Source organism: Chelonoidis abingdonii, chromosome 8 (genome assembly GCF_003597395.2).
Source record: "Chelonoidis abingdonii isolate Lonesome George chromosome 8, CheloAbing_2.0, whole genome shotgun sequence".
NCBI classification, from domain to species: domain Eukaryota; kingdom Metazoa; phylum Chordata; order Testudines; family Testudinidae; genus Chelonoidis; species Chelonoidis abingdonii.
In genome coordinates, this window is record NC_133776.1 from 5,864,992 (window position 1) to 5,885,390 (window position 20,399).

The 20,399-nt window shown below is 42.1% G+C and overlaps 1 protein-coding gene across 1 annotated transcript; it reads left to right on the forward strand.

Annotated features, from left to right (window-relative positions):
- FYTTD1 (forty-two-three domain containing 1) lies at positions 1-20,399 on the forward strand. Its single transcript, XM_032777272.2, has 9 exons — positions 1-231; positions 2,343-2,474; positions 7,963-8,108; positions 10,115-10,227; positions 13,460-13,556; positions 14,707-14,771; positions 15,787-15,861; positions 16,733-16,859; positions 18,333-20,399. Exons 1-9 carry the CDS (start codon positions 48-50, stop codon positions 18,426-18,428), a joined length of 1,035 nt encoding a protein of 344 aa, XP_032633163.2. The 5' UTR covers positions 1-47; the 3' UTR covers positions 18,429-20,399.

The following is a 20,399-nucleotide window of genomic DNA, read 5'->3' on the forward strand; positions in this document are numbered from 1 at the left end:
CGAGCGTCAGCCAGCCGCAACACTGGCCGCTGGATCGGCCGGAAAGGATGTTACCGCGCATGCGCAGAGTGGGCGGCCGTTGTCTCAGTCAGGGAGGGGAGGCAGCAGCGGCGGCTCCTCTCGGTTCGGCCATGAACGGGTTCCGTGTCGGGGCGACCCCCTTGGGCTTCTCCGCGGCGGCTGCCCGGGGCGGCAGCAGCGAGAGCCTGGAGAAGATCGACATGTCGCTGGGTGAGGAGAGCCGCGGGCCGGGGCGTCGTTCGGACCTCACCATCTGTGGGTCTCGCGGGCCGTGCGGCGAGGACCGGGGCGGCGGCGCCGCCCCAACAGTGGGACTGGGAGGAAGGGCACGGACCCGACCACGGCCGGGGCGGGGAGGCGCCCTGGGCCTGACTACCTTGGTGAGCGGGTCCCACGCGGGTTGGGCCTTGTCTCCCGAGGCCCTGCCGGCTGCATGGAAGGGGGCGGCTCCCGAGACCACTCCCCCCACCCCCCGGCCTGCCCCTCCCTGCGGGGGTGGGGAGCCGGGGGCCTGCCACGCGGTGCAGCCCAGTGGGCCTCAGGTAGGACCCATTGAACAGTGGCTAGGGGAGCTGGGGGTCCACTCAGGCCCATTGCCTCAAGTGGGAGGAGGACCAGCCTTCCCCCAAGGGAGGAAGGCGGGCCTGGTCCGGCATGCCCTGCGAAGGAAAATATTCAGGGAGGGGGACTAGGCCCAACACAGTGAGCCAGGCGTGGGCCCCCGTTGTTGTTGTATAAAAGCCTCACGTTTTTTTCCACTACAAAGAAAAGTTGCTGTTTGGATCTCTCACCTTAGCACTGGCCAGCCTTGCCTATATTTGGTGCTTGACTCATTGGCAGAGCCTCAGAAATACAGGTGGACTCACTGTTGAAGTGGTCAGAGTATTTAGGCTTTAGCAAAGTGGGCTTTTTTTCTTCTTCTTAAGGCAAACAGCTGAGTTTAAACACTTCCTAAAAGAATTCATCTTTTCTCAATTCAGTTTTACTTTGAATCAGTGATGTCTTAATCTTGTTAGTTATCCTTCCATAAAGTTTTCAAAACTTCTGGGGAGAATAAGAGCTGACTTTTTTTTTTTTGAATGTAAAAGAGATTTTCTTTGAGGAGGGGGGCGACTTCATTTTGCCTTTATAAAGATGCAAAAACTTCTTTGCGGGTCACCTACAACTTGCCCATTTTTATTGCATATCAAGTGGGCTTTGCCAAGTGACTAACCCAGTCCTTCATTTGGATGAAACCTGTAAAACACTGGCTCAGGGTTCCCTTAAAGGTAGGAATGTAGGAGGATAAGGGGTTGGTTTTTGTATACAGTGTGTAATTGGCTAGGGAACATACTTATTTTGGTTGCCTAGTTTGTTTCATTCTGGTCTCACTTTAACGTTTTCTCTTTGGATCCATTTTTTATCTAGTAATGATTTACTATGGGTGTGTCAATAGCAGTACTTTACAGAGAACTGCTAATGTGTCGTCATGGGGTGACACCTTGTTTGGAAATTATTCTCCTCATATTTTCTCTAATCTCATGTTTAGTTTAGTTTATTACTGGGGTAATTTACATGAAAACAGAATCATCCTTTCCTATTGTCCCTCAGCTAAAGGCATGTAATCTGTTGTAGGGTTGGCAGGATCATGGATTATATGAAATCCCACATTTGTCATGGTGTCAGAAAAGTTGTTGACAAATGTCTCATTTTGGTATAACTACATCCCTCGGGGTGTGGAGCGACGTAGTTATACTGACCTAACCCTGGTGTAGACAAGGCTTCTTCTGTTGACATAGCTTCTGCCTCTTGGGGAGGTGGAGTACCACAAATGGGCAAAGCTCTCCAATTGGCATAGCCAGCATCTTCACTAACAGAGCGGTGCAGCTGCACCACTGCACTGTTGTAAGTATAGACAAGGTCTGAGTTCTTGATTTTTGATGAAGAGTTCTATGGTGCTCAAAAGCTTGCGTCTTGGACCAATTTCAGTTGGTGAAATAAAAGATATTATTTCATCTGCTTAGTCTCTGTGTTTTCAAAGGTATTGAGTTGTCAGTTGGTCTGCAGTCTAATATGTTGTTTTTTTAAACCTTGAATGTTCTAAAGTGATGTGGGGGGTGGGTCATCTGCTTTAAAATGTGTTTTTAAAATGGATTAAAGAAATGTACCGAATAACTAGCCCTGGCTCCATTTTACTCTCCAATTGAGAATTATTCCTAAAAGACTGACTCTGGGAGTTTGCCTGAGTAAGGGCTATAGGGCTTAATTCAAAGCAACTAAGATTTTATCACTACTTAAAATACTTAAATCTAAAGTGTATCATAAAACCTTTATTTTTGCAGATGATATAATTAAATTGAATAAGAAAGAAGAGAGAAAGCAGTACTCCCCCAAAATGAACAGAAGGCTTCAACAGAATGGAACTCGACAGTTCAGGATGAGGGGGACCAGGTGGGGAATCCAACAGCAGACAGGTATGTGCTTTATAAAAATGCATCACAATTCTCATAATTACTATAAGGTAAAATGTCACTTATTAAGTAAAGCCATGTAGCACCACTTTTTGTACTTCATGAAAAAAGTGTGGGTTGATTTAATAGTTCACTCAGTCTATTCCAAATGCTGTTATGTGTGGAATTTAAATTTATAATTCAACTCTAGTTTGTGATCCTCTTAAATAAGTTTTCTGTGTGCTAGTGGTTCCGTGTGGGCTCAGTGTTTGGATTTCCATGGACAACAGGAGCTGTGGCTGTATCACACTCCTTCCATGAGTTGAGGAATCTTGCTCTTTGTTCAGCTTTCTCTTGGAAGCTGTATTGACAATATATTTTGAACTACATCCTTCTAGCCCTCTTCTGAGGAGTGGAAGAGAGGGATATCAAAATGGTCAGGGTTAGTAGGTGGAGAAACCCAGAGTCCTTGCCAGTCCCTAAAACTTTCTGTAAACCAGAACCAAACTGTTACATCCATTAAGTTGTATCTACCTATCAGGCCTTTCACAGAGGCAACTGCTATCTACATATCTTGCATTTCAGTACCCTACTTGAGTCTGTGATGCTGCCTCTATGCAGCAAGCCTGCAAAGTAAGACTTAATGAAATCTGAGTTCTTTACTCTCCAGAATGCACAAAAGGATGGAGCAGAGTGCTTGAGTGAGAAGCTGCTCCAGCTACATCCTTTGTGAACAAAGATCTTGCCATATCTCACTTTGCAGGCCCATAGTGTTACAGTGCAGTGGAGGTTTAGGGAAAGAGGGCAGTGTACATCTTACCTCCTCTTCAATTTAAAAATTTAAGTCAACATTGCTATCTAATGTTATTAAAGATTTCATTGATAACGATGAATGTTTCCAGTAGACTGTATTCAGATGCTTCTGAGGCATTACCTAGATTCTAGGTGATTAACTAGACATGTGGCTGTGACACTGCTGGTTTGAAAGGTAACTATTTGTACCTTCTTAGCCTTGTGGATAATGGAAGCTATACAGAATTCAACTGTCTAATTCTGATGAAATAATAAGCTTATGATTGATGCACTAAAGTGAATTATGAAGCATTTAAAAATTCCACTTCTGTGTTTTTTCATTTTATAGCAAGTAGTTTAACTTAAGGTTGCAGCTGTCTCTTAGTGGACTTTTAGTAAGAAACAAAAGGAGACAATTGCTAATACAAACATGGGAAACAAGTGTTGGATCAAAGTTTATATGCATCAGAGTCTTTGATTTGTTACTCAAGTATGTATAGCAGTGGTCCCCAACCCTTTCGTCTGGCGGGCGCTAGACAAAGGACCACTGCGGCCGTGGAACATCTGCCGAAATGCTGCCGAATTTCAGCGACGTTTCGGTGGCGACGCCTCTTGATGATGCCGCTCGCCGTCGACAAGCGACGTCATCGAGAGGTGTCCCTGCCGAAATTCTGGGGTAACGCCTCTCGATGACATCACTTTTGATGACGTTGCTTGCCGTCAACAAGTGACGTCATCGAGAGGCGTTACCCCAGAATTTCGGCAGGGACACCTCTCGATGACGTCGCTTGTCGACGGCGAGCGGCATCATCAAGAGGCGTCCCTGCCGAAACACCGCTGAAATTTGGCAGCATTTCGGCGGGTGCTCTCCCAGGGTCCAGGACGCGGGCGCATTAGGGGACCACTGATGTATAGTGTGTGAGTAATGGGTTATGTGTTTTAGTCCCAAAACATAGGCTTTGTATGAAAACCAAACCTAACTCATAAAATTGATTAATTTAAAATAAATTTGTTCGGAAGTCTTTAAAAATGCACCTCTAATATTTGGGCTACAAACACAGCAGAATACAGGGCATGAGAAGGAATAAGTGTCTTTGACTGGAAATTGATGATAAATATACTAGCCTCCTTTCAGTGTCCAAGCCATGCCAAATGAAAAAGTCCAATCTGCATTAATAAATGTCATGTAAGATACTTGTAATATTTTCAGTTCTAATTTTCATTTTCAAATGGAAAATTAGAACTGAAGATATGAAAATGTTACAAGTATTTTAAGTGACATTTATTAATGCAGATTGGACTTTTTAAAATACAATTATGTTGATAGTCCCCTAGTCTCTTGGGGAACTGCTCTCTCTGGCTTGTATTCACTATTGTTAGAGCTGGCTTAAAAACAAGAAACGTGTCATAACTTTTTTCCAGATTTTAAATCACCCTGCGCCCCCCGCCAACTGTTCTTCCCGGCACAACTAGACAAGATCACCTCTAGTGGGAAATGAGCCCTACTCATTTCACATGGATGCTCTTTAAGGCTCTGAACAGTTCTTCTCCAAAGCATATCAGCAGCGACTCATTGTTCAAGCATTGCTGCACTGTTGCAATTCACTCATCTTATTTGGAGGTCTTTATTCCCAGAATATTAAATATCATATCTCTGCCTTGATAGAGCCGTAATTGTTTTAATTCATCTTTATTGACACTGTTAAACTGAACCAAGAGCACCACTATCCCATCTTGGGGTCTTAGTGCACCCCCACAGATGTCAGGCCTTGAGCCTCTCTCTCCCTGGGTGGAGTTTTGCAATTCTCCTACTCTTAGATTAGGATCTGGGTTACAGTCCCTGGATACCAACCAAGACTACTTCAGTGGGTCCAAATATGGGACCGTGGGACAGCGGCTGATCAGTCTCTCACAAACAATATCTTCAAAACAATGCATTTATTCTTTCACCCAAAGGTACAGAGTGCACAGGGCTGCAATACAAAACAAGAGTCCTACACACATTTCCTTAAACTTAATCTCTCTATCCAGAACTCAGGCTTATTCCCATTTCTGAATTGGGAGAAACATGCTTCCTGCTTACATTATACTGTTTCTGTCTGTGAATGAGTCTTCCCAACCTGTTAGCTTTTTCCACTGACACACTCTGGCCATTCACTGAACTGTCTCTTTCAGCTTCTATAAGGGTTTAGTTTACCCTTTGATGCTAGACTCTTATTTGTCTCATTGTTTTACTTTTCTTGCTTGATACTTTAACAGCCCTTTTACAGTCTCCTTTGATTTAGCTCTGTGCATTCAGACAGCAGCAATACAAACTTGAACAGTGAAATCAAATCACACAATATATACAAAAAAAATTAGACATTCTCATTTGTTACATCTGGTTCTTGAGTATTTCTCATGGCCCAGGTCCTTTGAAACCAAAATAGGAGCCTATTGACTAAAGATTGTTCTTACTGTGAATTCCTTAGTAACTTGAATCTAATTCCTTTTTTGCTATGCTCTGCTGCCACTTCTGTGGGCCTTTATTATACCTTTTTTACTCCTAATTCAAGGTATTTCACACATTTGTAGAAGTTAACATGGATGTGTTCCCCCACATGTCTGTTCCAGGCCTCAGAAGTTGTTTTCTACTAGGGTAGCCTGGATCAAATGTGTAAGGATTATTCACTGTGTACTTTACAAATGTGTTTAAGTATCTTGAATTAGAGCTAGGTGTGGGGGGGAAATAAAGTGAATAAAAGCCTCATAAGAAATTGTCAAGTGCCGATATTGAATATCAAGTGATGTACTTAATACATCAGGCAAAATTCATCCCCAATGCTGCATCAGATGTGATAATCAACAGTATAATAATTAGTGCTCAAATTGAAAATGATTGTGAAAGCAAGTTGTGAGATGAATAGGACGGTTCATACATCCCAGAGCTGCTATTTCAAGCTGGCAGACTAAGAAGAGCTGCTGCATTGATCTGTACTCATTTCACTTTTTCAAAATGATCTTCACAACCATGAGGACTGGAAACTTTAAATGAAATGTTAGGTTCTGAAGCATAATTCTAACACAAGGGGTGGATTCCGCAGTAAACTGGAACTGTGTAATCATGGAATACATAGAACCTGGTGCGTGATGCTGGAGCAGATCCTTTGTTATATATGGGCAGCAGAAATGATCTTCTGGAGGTCATTTAATGTGCTGTCAAGCTTCTTCAGAAGGACATCAGGGAGGGAGGAGTTAGAGATTGAGAGGGTGGGGTAGGAAGAAAAAGTTAGTGGAAGACAGTCTAAAAAATCTTCACCCATTTTTTTTGCTTTCCATACCACTTCCAATAGGGAGGAAGTCACTTTGAGACGATCCTCCATGCGCTGGTCAGATGCAACTACTTTAAGCACTGCTGACCTAGAATGAAGGGCTCTACCTGTGGTTTCTACTGTCCAGTCCATTATACACTGAAAAATCTGTCCTTGAACATGTTTATAACAGGATGTGTGTTCCCCTTCAAAATGGAGCAAACACATGGTGTGTGTTTACTGTAGAAGGGAGATCAACTTGTGTTCTCAAATCCTATTAGTCTTGGTCTTTGCAGGATGCAATGCTGTTTAGGAATATGATTAAATTGTGATTCTGTCTCACTTATAGCATAAAATCAAATTGTTAGAATCCTGTCTGTGGAGTCTGCTGTTGCAGCTGGGCCCTCCAGGATGGTAGATGTTGACAGTGTAGACCTCACCAGTTTTATAAGCTGGGACTTTCCAAACTCTTGTTGCTTGCTGTATGATCAGAAAGTTGAAATAAAATATGCCATTTTGTGCTATTTGGCTATGGTCTGATATAGTTATCTTCTTTGTTTAAGGCCAACCTTGAACTGACTTATGTGATGTTGCAGCAGCAGCATCTGCAACATGAGGCCAATAACTTTTGCTTTAAAACAGAAGTTCCTCAGCTCTTTCATTGTGTCCCCTTCAGAGATTCATGTCTCCCTCTTTTTAAGTAACGGTACCATAGGGGGTGGGGAGTACTCACCAGGGTGGCAACTGAGGAAGCCTTCCACTCTCTACAGTGGTCAGGTAGCCTTGGCTGCCAGGACCTGGCTCCCTACCTGAAGGGCTGGTGTCCGGAGGGGAACAGAAGGCTACAGCCTATGAGTACTGCCCATCCCTCCACCAGACTCCATACCCTACTGCCTCTGGCCCTTCAGCATGGCCCTGTCTTCTTCCCCTGCGCAGACTCTGTAAGGGGACATGGCTGGGGCTCTGTGCCCTTAGGCTGTGCTGAGGGCTGGGGCCAGCAGGGGGCTCTGTCTGGCAGGGAAAGAGCAGTACTCCCAGGGTGCAGCCTGCAGCCCCCCACTCAGAGTCCGTGTCTGCCCCTCCAGAAGAGGAGGGTGACTGCACCTTGTGGCTGCAGCAGTGCTGGAGCAAGATGGGCAGGGAGCCTGATCCTTTCAAGACAATCTTCATAGAACCCCACCCACTTCCTCTGCTGGGCAGAGTCCCCTGCTGACCCTAGCTGTTCAACATGGCCCTATCAGGTCCTCATGCCCCCCGATAACCTTGTTGAACTCCCTTAGGGCAGCATGCCCCATGCTTGGAAAACGTCTGTTTCACAGCTTACATTGTAGCTGTGCAGCTAGCTGTCACTGAGTATCATGTGCCCAAGGCTATAGGCTATGGTGTCTCTTTCTGAAACAGTTTAATAGTGCTTCTTTTTTCCACTGTAGGTTTCAGTAAGAACCGTTTGGGACGCAGAAGGAGGGTAACAGGGAAGAAGCGGCCCTATGGAGTCATGACTGGCTTGGCAGCGAGGAAGGTACTAGGTTCACGTGGAAGGATTAGTCCTCTGAACAGACAACCACTTAGCGAGAAGGTAGGAATATAATTTTTGTACCTTGTATAACTGTCTGTGCTTGGCAATGGGAGAGTTATTCCTAAAGTTAGAAGTGAATAATTAGTGCAACAAGCAGACTAGAGAAGATTCAGACTGACTAGTTTTTAAAAAATCTAAATATATGTATAGTATAATGGTAACACAAGTATCTGGTAAAACACATCTGTTTTAAAATAGGTATTGCAGATCTTGTCATAACTTGTCCAAGACCAGTTCTTTGAAAGATTTACTGGTCCTGAATGCATTTATACTGTTACAAAAATGTTTCTAGCCCTTAACATTACATTAAAATAGCCTAACTGTGAATACTGTCTAGCTTTTCCCTCACCCTTCTCCAGATCTGACTTGAGTTTAGAGTGATAATCGCAAACACTTAAAGCCAGAATATAATGCTTCGTACCATATGAAATGAAGGCATTTTTGAATAACCCTATCTGAAGTGATTAAAATCCTAGAACAAGTACAGGTGGGGGAGTAACAAAAGTAATCAGAATGTGACTCTTAACCTCTGCTTGCTTGTGATGTGCAAAAGTTAAGAATAGAAAAACACTGCCATATGAAACCTGAGATTGTCTCTGCAATGGCATGTAGAACTTGTACCTGGTTCTGGTAGTCCAGGAGTTTGCAGGCTCTAAATCTGTTATTGATTTGCTTGGTCTAGCAGAAATAGTCTGACACAAGTCCAGAACAGAATATACCCAGTCTTAAACAAATGTAGAAGGTTTTTTTTTTTTTAAACTTAACAGCAAGGTTCTAATTTTGAGTTGATTTAGGCCAAGCGGTATGCTCGTCTCATGTGGCAAGTATATTAGAATATGGAATGCATCAAAATTATTGAAGTGATTCTTGACATCACAGCGGACTGTTCGTTCTTAAGGATTCAGGCAGGAGGAGCAGCAAGCTAATTATAAGAGGAAGGGAAGTGTTTTACACATGGAGAATCAACAGTAAGGAAAATGTGGTTGAATTGATTTGACATCTTCTAACAAAGTTTGCTGAAACCATGGTGACTCTTTAAGGATTCTAGAATTGCTTGTATTGTATATTTTCAGATGTATACAAGTTATGCTTAAGTATATTCTCCGAATTGCAACTTGTAACAAGGTCTTGGACAGATGGTAAAATTTAGATTATAATGACTACATTTTTGGTGGGAGGGCTTGGACGAAGTGAATAGTTAATTTGATAGCAAAGAGGTATATCTCTTAATGGTATAAATCTATCCATCAGCTTAAGTGAAGTAATCCATGAGACATTTAGATCGGTGGATTTCAAAGTTAGGGTTTCAGAATGCAAGACACTGGGTCACCTTGCTCAGCACCAGGTCTGGCTTGTAGTTACGGGGGCCACAGATCTCCGCGTGCTGCCCCTGCCCCAAGCACTGGCTCCACGCTTCTGGCCAGTGGGAGCTGGGTGGGCAGTGCCTGCGGCCAAGAGCTGCGCGAAGCCACTTGTGCGCCTCCACCTAGGAGCTGGACCCGCTGCTGGCTGCTTCTGGGGTGCAGCGCTGTCCGTGGTGCCGGGATAGGTGGGAAGCCTACTTCTGCACCCTGGCTGTGCTGCTGACCAGAGCCAGTGGAGGTAACCCCACGTCCCAGTCCCCTGCCCCAGCCCTGAGCCTCCCTTGAAACCTGGAGCCCATTCCTGCACCCCAACCCCAGAGCCCACACCCCCAGTGCAGAGCCCTGACCTCCTCCTGTACCCCTGCCCCAGCCCAGAGACCCCTCCCACACCCTGAACCTGTCATTCCTGGCCTCACCCTGCAGCCCTCACCCCTGCACCCCAACTATCTGTCCCAACCCTGAGCCCCCTCCTACACCTCAAACCCCTCATTCCCAGCTCCGTTGGATCGCAGGCATCAACAATTTTCTTCAAGTGGGTTGTCAGAAAAAAGTTTGAAAGCCACTGATTTAGATTGATTAACTTTGAATGAGTTGTGACAGGCCGCCATTACTTGGATATTTAATTCTTCTTTCTTTTTAAAGAACACACAGCGAAACTACCCAGTTTTGAAAAGGAAAATGACCCTTCAGAGGCCATTTGAATTGCAGAGAAAACAAATGCCAGCTCTCAGGAGGCCTGTCCCATTAAACAGGAGGTGAGATTTCTAACTGCTGTTTTGAGATGCCTTTTCTAGCTCATCCTTTCGATAGTGATGAGGAGTTCTGTTTCTGGCAGTGCTGACTTGGGATCAAGAGAGCTAAGACTGGCAGCAGTAGTAGGATAAAATCTGGTACAGTTAGTAGCCTTCATGCAATACCTTGATTTGTGTGCCCTGATGATGGGATCAGTTGTTTCATGGAACTGTTAGGAAGCAGCTTTCTTCATTTACACCTGCTAGTTACCTCCATTTAACACAAATAAAATATGTAGCTCGAGTGTTCCAGATGTATAAAAATGGTTTAATATATGGTATCTTAAGTTCAGGTAACTTTTATAAAAGTGACAATTCTTATTTAAGTAGCTTCGCTCTCATTGTAAGACACTTTACAGGATCTATTACCATTTTCAGTTTCATGAAAACTGTAGTGTGCTTTGTTTGCTCCGAAATTATTCCTGTGTACTGTGTTAAACTGCAGATGCTTCCATTTTAAAAACAGTTTACCGCACAAGGCAATGTTATGCACATGAAATATTAAACCTTGCCCCATAGCTACTGGTGCAAATGCCATTAATTGTCTGGATCACTTAAGAATGGCCATACTGGGTCAGAGTAATGGTCTGTCTAGCCGAGTACCCTGTCTTCTGACAGTGGACAGTGCCAGAGGCTTTAGAGGGAATGAACAGAACAGGGCAATTGAGTGATTCACCCCTCGTTGTCCAGTCCCAGCTCCTGGCAGTCAGAGGTTTAGGGATACCTGGAACACTTAATTTTTCACCTTTTGAATACCATGTTTAAAATTGTAGACTTTCCATTAAGACTAGGGCATTGTAATGTAAAGGCTCCGTGAGAGTGAGTAACTTGCAGTGTAAAATGTATGTTGTGTAGTCTCACTCTGTCGTGAGCCAAATGACTTGGGGGTTTGTCCAACCAACTCTTGTGTGTGGACAGGGATCCTCAGGTTTCGGCCAAAATAAACCAGGCACTTCTATTGTCCTGTTCAAGTGGAAATGCTAAATATGTGGACTGTGCAGTCATGAGATGCATAAGGCTAAATTTTTTTTAGCGTAGAATATTTCTCCGACTACTTTCTATTTCTAGCCAAATATTGGCGGTAGCACATGCTTCACTAGAATGTTGGGCTGGTTCCACCTAAGGAAATCAACCTAACCTTTGTTCATCAGTTGATTTCTTCCCTCCTCCCCCTTTCCATATTGCCCCATTTTGTTAAGGAGTACATAATTTAGTACATGTTCTTGGAGGTCTCCAGATTTCCATCATTTTACTGTCTTTTAAAATGGTTTTGGCAATTTGACCATAAAAACTTGGTTAAACAACAACAATTTTATTATCGTTCGTGGCTCACTTAAAAATAGGCAGTTTTCCTCCTGTAGAGGGCACAGCTGGATTAAGATTAGTGTACCAATATAAATCAATCTCTAGACGAACACCATTTAAACAGGACACGTTGCAGAGACGCACAAGGCCTGATAGCTAGGAATTCTTGATTGATACCAGTTTAGAAAGACTTGTGTGGATTTCAGCATGCCACTTAAACCACTTTGCACCGAATCTCCGTTTCACCTACCTAATTAGCAGTTTTTGGAAGGGTTAATATTTGCAGAGTACTGTGTATGGTGCATTGCTTTGTATTGGAGCCAAAACAAGCAAGGTAGCCAAGCAAGCATAGATACAAGAACTGGAAAATCATTTGTAAGCTCTTGAGTAGGAAAGTAAATCAATAACTATCATGTGCCCTTCAGGTTATCTGTTGATATTAATCTACCTTACTTCCAGGATTTAAATCGAAGAGGGCTGTTAAAATAGAAACAGGAAACAAAACAATGACACAGATAAGAATCCTGGAGATGATCATGGAAAAGCTGTTTTTTGGGGAATATCCCCTGTCTGGCTCTAGGCAGGCTAGAATCTCTTACTCGTTCTATAGCTGAGCTTAGGATCAAAGGAAATCCCAAACCGTGAGAGTAGACAGCCAGCTCCTTACTTTGGTGACAGCATCGAAACCAGGATGTGTTGGCTCTCCCATGTGGAGCAGAGTGGGACCCAGGGTTGGTCGCTGCCCATCTCCACATGGGAGTGATAACTCTCCCTCATTTTGGTGCTGTGACCAAAGCAGCAAGCTTGCTATCTACTTGCTAATAGTCTACGGGGTGCATTTGCCAACCATCCTTCCTACCATGTTGTCACAGACTCACAGGACCCATACTCTGTTGGCTCCATATGGTCCCTGGGAGGAACCTCCTTCGGTGTGACAGCCCTCCTCAGGGGTCACATTCTCGGGGGATAAACCCTAGGCACCACCTCCTGCTGGAACCACACCTGAGCCTTCAGCATACCCATCTCTTTCTGTGAACCCCCCTCTGAGAGTCCACTCACTTTGGACCTCCTGGGGGGCCTCTGTGCCTAGAGGGAGCAATGCAACCCTGGGAGAAGTGAGTGGGGGGGGGGTGAGGGGGAAGCCACTTGTCAGCAGAGGAAAAACTGACACTTCGATTGACAGAGACAAGGGATTATGTGGCTTTGAGCAGAACAGATGGGCTCTCCCAAATCAACTCAGAGAGATGGAGATAAGCTGGACCTCCCTGAGCTATGAATAGAGAGGTAAAGCTTAGGTAAGAAGGCATGCATCTAGGACTTTCATTGTTCACTCATTTTCCTAAATACCTTTTGAGGAATGAATAAATAATGCTTTGTTTAGAAGACAGTTTCTGTGCTCATGCAAAATATACTGTCAGAGGTTCCTGAGGAGAGAAACTTACAGGTGTCAAACCTAATTTACCCCGTGTCATTAACATGGTTGGGAACAAGGAGGGCTGTAGCCCAGAGACCCAGTCTGTGTGTGGTTGGACTGGGTGCTTCCACCCAAAATGAGGTGCAGGAAGCCAGGCCTATCACCTAAAGGATGCACCTGAGAGACTAAAAAGCAGTCTAAGGTGTAGTTTCCCTGTAGCTGTGACATCTCCATGTGTTTAAAAGAAAAATGTGGATTTAATAAACCCACTCTACCCCCATTTAAATATTTAGTTGGGACCAACAAAGTTGAAAGGCTCAGTTTCTAAATGTGACTTGTCTTAGTGATGCATTGGGGAATGTGAAACGTTTGCTTCTTGACTCCATTATCCCCAGTCTTGTTCTATTTTTCTCTAAAAATTGGCTGGCCATAGAAGTTTTTGATAATGATATTGGTCTTATTTGTAAAATGTTACAGGAGTAATATACCATCCACTTTTGCCAGAATTGGAAATAAACTAAACCAGCAGAAAGACATGCGTCAAGCAACTTTCCTCTTCAGGAGGGGTCTGAAGGTACAATAAAAATTTTCTTAAATAAAATAAATACTGTGCACTATACTCTGAAATGAATGTTATTTTCTTTGTCAGCCCCACATTTGATGAATCAGACTATTTAGGTCAACTCTGAATAAATTCATTTGACGTGTTTTCTTTGATCTCTGAAAAGACAACACTTCAAGTGGCCTTGGGCCCATATACTTACCTTTCCAGGAAAAACCTCGTCCTATCTTGAGTTAAATATTTCTTGTAGAGCAATATGTGAGTGTTTTTGTACCCCAAAAACAGCTGAATCATTCTGAGGTGTATGGAATTGGGGTGTATATTTCAGTATAGTGGCAAGCTTGTGCAGCTTCTTCTTGAAGGTAAATTGTTTAAAACTAGGTATGGGTTTTTAAAGTTGCCTTTAGCTGAAGGATGGAAAGCAGTAAGCTTGAGAATTGCATGATTGGTTAGTCTTAAACCATAAATAGTTATACAGATTGATATAGATATATATGGTTTAACCATAAATCAGCCTCAAAGTAAGTCAAATAACTAAGAATGTAAAGAGAAATGGTTTTTAATTTTTTTTTTCTTTATATGTTTGAGCCCTAACTGCAACTGCCACTGCATGGGTAGGCACGAGCGCCACTTACTTCAGTGGGGTTCTGCACAGGTACAGGGGTCAATCCATATGGAGTCACTTGCTTTAGTGTGGATTTGTCAGACTACCGGAGGGGAGATTAAAAAACAATCAGAATGTGATAAAACTGCACATTGGTAGGGGGATTCAGTGGCATTAGATACAGAATCTTTTTTTTTTTACCACATCCCAGTTTGTGACTCTCTCTCCTCTGTTCCAGCCCTGGGTATGGGTAAGCTTCCACCCTGTCTGGTTCTTATCACTCTGGATGGAATCTCTCTTGCCTATTGGGTTACATTTTTTGGCAAATTTCTTTATTTTAATCCTTTTGTAAAAATTGCCTATGCTCTAAGGGAACATGAGTTTCTGGGGCCTAAGGTGACCATCCACGGTTGAACAGCACTAAAGTGATAGGTCTGTTTTTGGTATACATCTTATGGATGTGTTCATAGATTCTTGTTCATGTTTTAAAACCTCACACTGTACGATCAGGAAGTGTAACAGTATTCAAATCCTGTACCCATCTTTCTGTGTTTTCAGGTGCAGGCACAAGTACAGCCAGTAGAAGAATTTCTGGATAATCAGGCAGCAAAGAGAACTCGCCAGTAAGTGGCATATTTCAGCTGAAGAGCTACAGTTAAGGCATTATCTGTTCAAATGGCTTTGCTTTAGTCCTGCGGTATCCAGAGTACTGCAACTTACTAACTTGTGGCGACTGGAACCTTTTCTTGTGGGCTTCTGAGTTGAGTAGTGACATGAATTTGGATGATGTACTATGTGTTTGGTGGGAAACAGTGTTCATCCCTTTCTCCCTCCTGCCTGCCTGCCTTCCTGCTTTTACAGCAGCTCTTAGTTTAACTGGAAGGATCACTTGCACAAGATGCTCCCAGGAATGAGGGATCTGTTGCCAATTTCAGAGCTACTAAGTAAGCTCTGTGCCCAAGACTCTGTCATTTTAAAACTTTAACTTAGGCTCTGTATAGGACAGTAGTTTCTCCCCTTCTGTCGATGTAGCAGCTATTGTACCTAACTTATAAATCCAGAGCCTGTAAAACAGTTTAAAATCAGTGAGACAGGCCATTTTCCAGGCTTACATGTAAAAAGGAAGATAAGTTAGGCGTGTCTGAGGAAAGAAGGAATCTCTACTTCATGGATAAGCAAAAGGGACAGCGGCAAGCTATAGTAGGAAGAATCAACAGCTCATATGAGAGCTGCATATGTAACAGAATTTCAGACTCACTATTGGATTTGATGGACCTATCTGGTCTTATCTGCACTGAATATTTTCAGAAACTCCCACCATTGCTCTAGCAATTATTGAAATGCTGGGGTGAATTATGTGTTGGCACTCTTCACCAATGTCACCTAGAGCTGCTCTGAATAGTTAGACAATTTAGTGGCTTCAAAGGCCTGTGCTCAGTCTATGCTAGTGGTCCATATAGATGTGTAGCTTGTGCCTGGTTGTATGTAGTCTTGGTATACCACCCTATACTCTGAAAACTCTAGAGTTCTGACAGACTTTTAAAATAGTGGCTAGCCAGGAGCATGCATGTCATGTAAAGCCCAAATGGTACACTGGAATTTCAGCCTGTATAAGTGATTCCTGTGCTTTCAAACTAGATGGCGAACTTCCACCACAAATGGAGGCATTCTGACTGTATCTATTGACAACCCTGGAGCAATCCCATCCCCAGTGTGAGTAGAACATTCCAAACAATCTTTTTCCTTCATAACTCCAGTTATTGGTTCTGGGATTGGTGTAGCAAACTCTCCATACTTACAGCTCCCAGTGGCATGAATGGGAGTTCTGTCTGTGGAGGCTTTGCAAGATCAGGCCTCTTCTGTTTCTCAATCTGTGTTCAGATAATGTGTAATTGTTGGGGCGCACTTTGAGGCTTCTCAGTTAGGAGCTTGGTGTGGGCTTGAATTGAATTCCCCTCTCGTCACCAAGTCTTGAATGACTGAATGTCCAGGAATTGGTACTTGGAACCTCCCTAGTTTGTAGAGATAACAGTAGAATTGAGTTTAAATCAGACAAACATTCTTGTGTTCCTTTTTGTAAATTGGACAGGATAGCTGTATATTAAGATTCTTAGTGTTCAGCTTCAGAACTCTGGGCAAACCTTTGATCAGTGTTACCTGTCCTTAAAAGGGAACTGCACCAGCCTTGCTCTTTGTAGCTAAAGCTTGTAAAATGAGAGTAAAGAATCACTATATATTAATAGGGCTAGAGATTTGAAATAAATGTGCAAATATTTAAAATTCAATTTTAAAATATTGACTCTGTTCCCCTGGCCTACCTACTTTTTAACCCATTTAATCTGCAGATATTGTTTTCAGTGAAGGGATGAATGGTTATACTCTGCCTCCTTGAAATCAAACATTCCTAACTATTCAATCAGTGTTTCAACCATATTCTAATAATTCTTCCTTCTGTTGCAGTATTAGCAGTGTACTTGGCAGTGTGGTCTCTTGTCTTTTCGTAGTACATCTTAGTAGACAGTGACACCTGATTGTTACAACAACCTTTATTCAATGTGCCGTTTTAAAAATAGTGTTCTTTCAGTTCCCAGAAGCCACGGCTAACTCGTGTTCCTATGCCTCCATTTCTAATGAAGAAGGAGCAACCAGAAGAGAAGAAGATTCCCAAAGGAGTTACATTGCAATTTGATATCAACAGTGTTGGAAAACAGGTAAGAGCTGTTTGCTAACACTTACTTGGAGTGATTCAACATATAACTAAAAAGTGTGGGGCTCCTTGTTAATAGAGTTGTCTAGGGCTAAAGCAGGGGACTTGTAGTTAGGCTTATTGATTCTGCTTCCAGTTTTGGCATTAATTTGCTGTGTAACTCGGGACAAGTACCTAACCTCTCTGGACCTACTATTAAAAAAAAATTGTTATGCGTGTCTGCCTCACATAGGATTTAAAACTTAATAGCTGTGTAGCACTGTGGTGTTCCTGGATGAAGGGCACTATACTCCTAAACTGAGAGGACAGCAGGGAACATCTCTCCCCCCCCTCCCCCCTTGTGTCTTCTGCGCAACGCAGATGGCTGAATCTGACTCATTCAACTTCAGATGAGGCTTGAAAACAATGACTCTTCAAAAACTTTTTTGCATATGTATAAAATTGAAGAAAATCTCCTTGGGAATTTAGTTGTATTGTTTTTTGTTCATATGCAGTGCCATGGCTCCTGAGTCTGCAGAATAGAGCGCATCAAAATCTGACATTTTGGGAAAACAAAATTGTGCATTTTTGTGGCTTCAGAATTTGGGCTTTTTGTATCTTAACAAAGTTGCCAGACTGAATTACGTCACTCTACAGTTATGCAACAGCTGTGTCTTAAGTGAAAAGGAAAACTAAATTGCGGGGGCGGGGATGAGGAATGACATTGAGAATATCAGGATATACAAAATTAAAATTTCAGACTGGTGTTAACTCATCAGTGTTACAACTGATGAAACTAAAATCATACTGTGACAATCCCCATAAAAATGTCATTGCTGTGTTGTATGACTCTCAGTGATTTTAGATCAAATCTTGCTTTACAAATAAAGGTCCTTTTTTTGTAGCTGACTCCCTGTTTCCTAAAATAAGGAGGTTATGCTGGGTTCTTTCTTCATCTTCATCACCTGTAATGAATATTGCAAGTCGTCTTGTGAACAAAGTCAAATAAGTGAATTGCTAGCTAGAGTAGAATCCAGTTTGCTCTCTCAACTGTGTGGACTATGAAACAACAGGAATGTAAAATAGTAAAAACCTATATTAGTCACTGAAGTTGGTAGATGTAATTTAATATGTATGAAAAACAGATCTATGGAGTCAAAGTTCTGTTTTCAGCTTTTTTGACCTTAATTGATATTTTTGCATTTCCTGACTTCACTTGTAGCTGAACACTGCATTAATGTTCTTGCATCTTATAAATATAGTTAAGATGTATTCTACTCATGTATTTTTTAAATAAATACTGCAAAAGAAGGAAAACACGATTAACTTATCAGTGTTTGTTTACATATAACCCATAGTTGCCTATTTCAGTATGGATGAAAAAAATCTGATTTGAGCAGAACTAGGCAGGGATGATACTCATTGCCCTAACTTTGCCATTGTAACAGATCAGTCTGATTCTTTGCAAGCTCTATTATGAAATGGTTTTGTTTTTCAGACTGGAATGACTTTGAATGAGCGCTTTGGGATCCTCAAGGAACAAAGAACAGCCATGTCTCAGAACAAAGGAAGCCGTTTCGTAACAGTGGGTTAAAGGCTGTTGAAAGGACACACATATAAAGACTCCACCGATCTGAGAAACTGGGATGAAAGTGGGCAGAAGAGTATAGCATACGTCATTGAAGTTCTCCAGACTTTTTGTTAGGATGCTGACACAACTAAATATCCTTATTGATTTTACTTTTAATAGTAAAAAGACACAATGACCCAGGCAAAAATGGGGCCATGGATCTGCTTGGTAAGTGGTTGTGTGTTCTGATCTAAACAGATTTTGTGTAACCCCAGCTGGTGATTAAGGCAGTAGATTTATTTCAGTTTTCTTCACAGCCCAAGCACAAACGGCAGGCAAAGGTTAATTATTTTTGTTAGTGACATTCAGTTTCTGCTCCACAACCCCTACTATAGTGAAGTTCGTGTCAATATTTCCATTACAGACCTTTTCAGAGGAGCAGAGACTCTGCCAGAAAGCTTCACTCCAAATTGCAATTTGGCATAAAGCCTGAGTTTGAGAGTACTTCTGTTCAAGAGGTAGCTGCCTCTTTTTCTTTCATAGGGGTTTGTTTGTAATTCTTTGTGCTTTTGACATTCGTGGGTTTTTTTCCTTCCTTGGAGACTAAATTTTTTGCCTCATTTGAAAAAGTAAAACTGTCAGAAAAGCCAGGTTCTTAACAGGCATGAAGACTATATACTACTCATCCTTAAAAGTGATCCCTCCAAGTCAGGGTTGGGCAGTATGGGAGAAGCTTGTACTGCAACTGTTCATGTTGTATCTGCCTCCTCAGTAAATGGACCTTTCTCTTGCATTTTGTTTAAACTCTGCCCTTCTATTCCTTTTTTGGGTTTTCACAAATTGAATGCAATATTTTTGTGTTTGGTGTCCCTTTTGTAAGAGCGAATACTGACTTTCATATAAGAAAGAGTGATATGCTAAGTTTCCTAACCCTCCCAGGCTCTGGATTTTAATGTTGTATACCTTGCCCCTAAAGGGTTTCCTCAGTCTTTTAAGAAGCAGCCACACAGGTAAACTATCAAATGACCCTTGTTTGTCTATACCAAAGAGAAATGAAGGATGAGCCTGATCTGAAGTAAAGTCAAATATCTTGAGTGACATTGAAGCTGGGGAAGAATTGCTGGGATAAGTGGCCCACATTTTGCAGACACGTAAGCACATGGTCAACTTTATGTACAAGAGTAATCCCACTGGCTTCAATGAGACTGCTAGCATGTGTAAAAGTCATGCATGTGCATAATTATCTGTAGGATGACTGCCAAATTGGAGCATCCTCATTTGTGCATTCACACCCTTAATGGAAACAAAGCACCTGTTCAAAATTGTACAGGTAAAATTACCTTTAATTCCACGAGCTAGTGGACTTTCAACTGTTTCATAGCAATTGGACTTAGATATAGCCAGATAAAAGGAATTGTTGGCTTGCTGCATCCACAAATGCCTATGGTGCAAAGTAGTTTTAATACTCTCTTGCTTAGACTATGGATTCAGTTTTTTTAAAGCTGGTTTCTTTGCACTTTTTCTGAAATTCCGAGTAAACAAGTTGTTTACCCAAGAGTTTAACATTGAGAACATTTGATAGTGGAAGGAGTTTCTTTCATATAGCAGTTTTAAAGTCAAAATGCATCCTTGACACTGTTCAGTACTTAACCCTTTATTTTTAACTTTGAAAATGTACCTAGCAAAAATTTAATTAAATTTCATGGGTGTTAAGGTTTTTTAAATTACCAGTAGAAATTTTGTTGAAAAAAGTCCCTCTGTTAGAATTTAGGTAATGTGGTGTTAGTCATCCTGTTTCAGTGCATACATTTCCTGTGTACCAGGATGCAACACAGATGCAAAACATTGATGCAATGCATCATGAAAAGCTAGTTTGTATTTAATGAGAGAAATGGCTTTACACTGTACCTTTTGATATTTTTTTTGGAGAAGTTACTACATTTGGATCTATTCTGAAGCTTGTTGGTTTTTTTAAATAAAATGTTACAGGTTTCA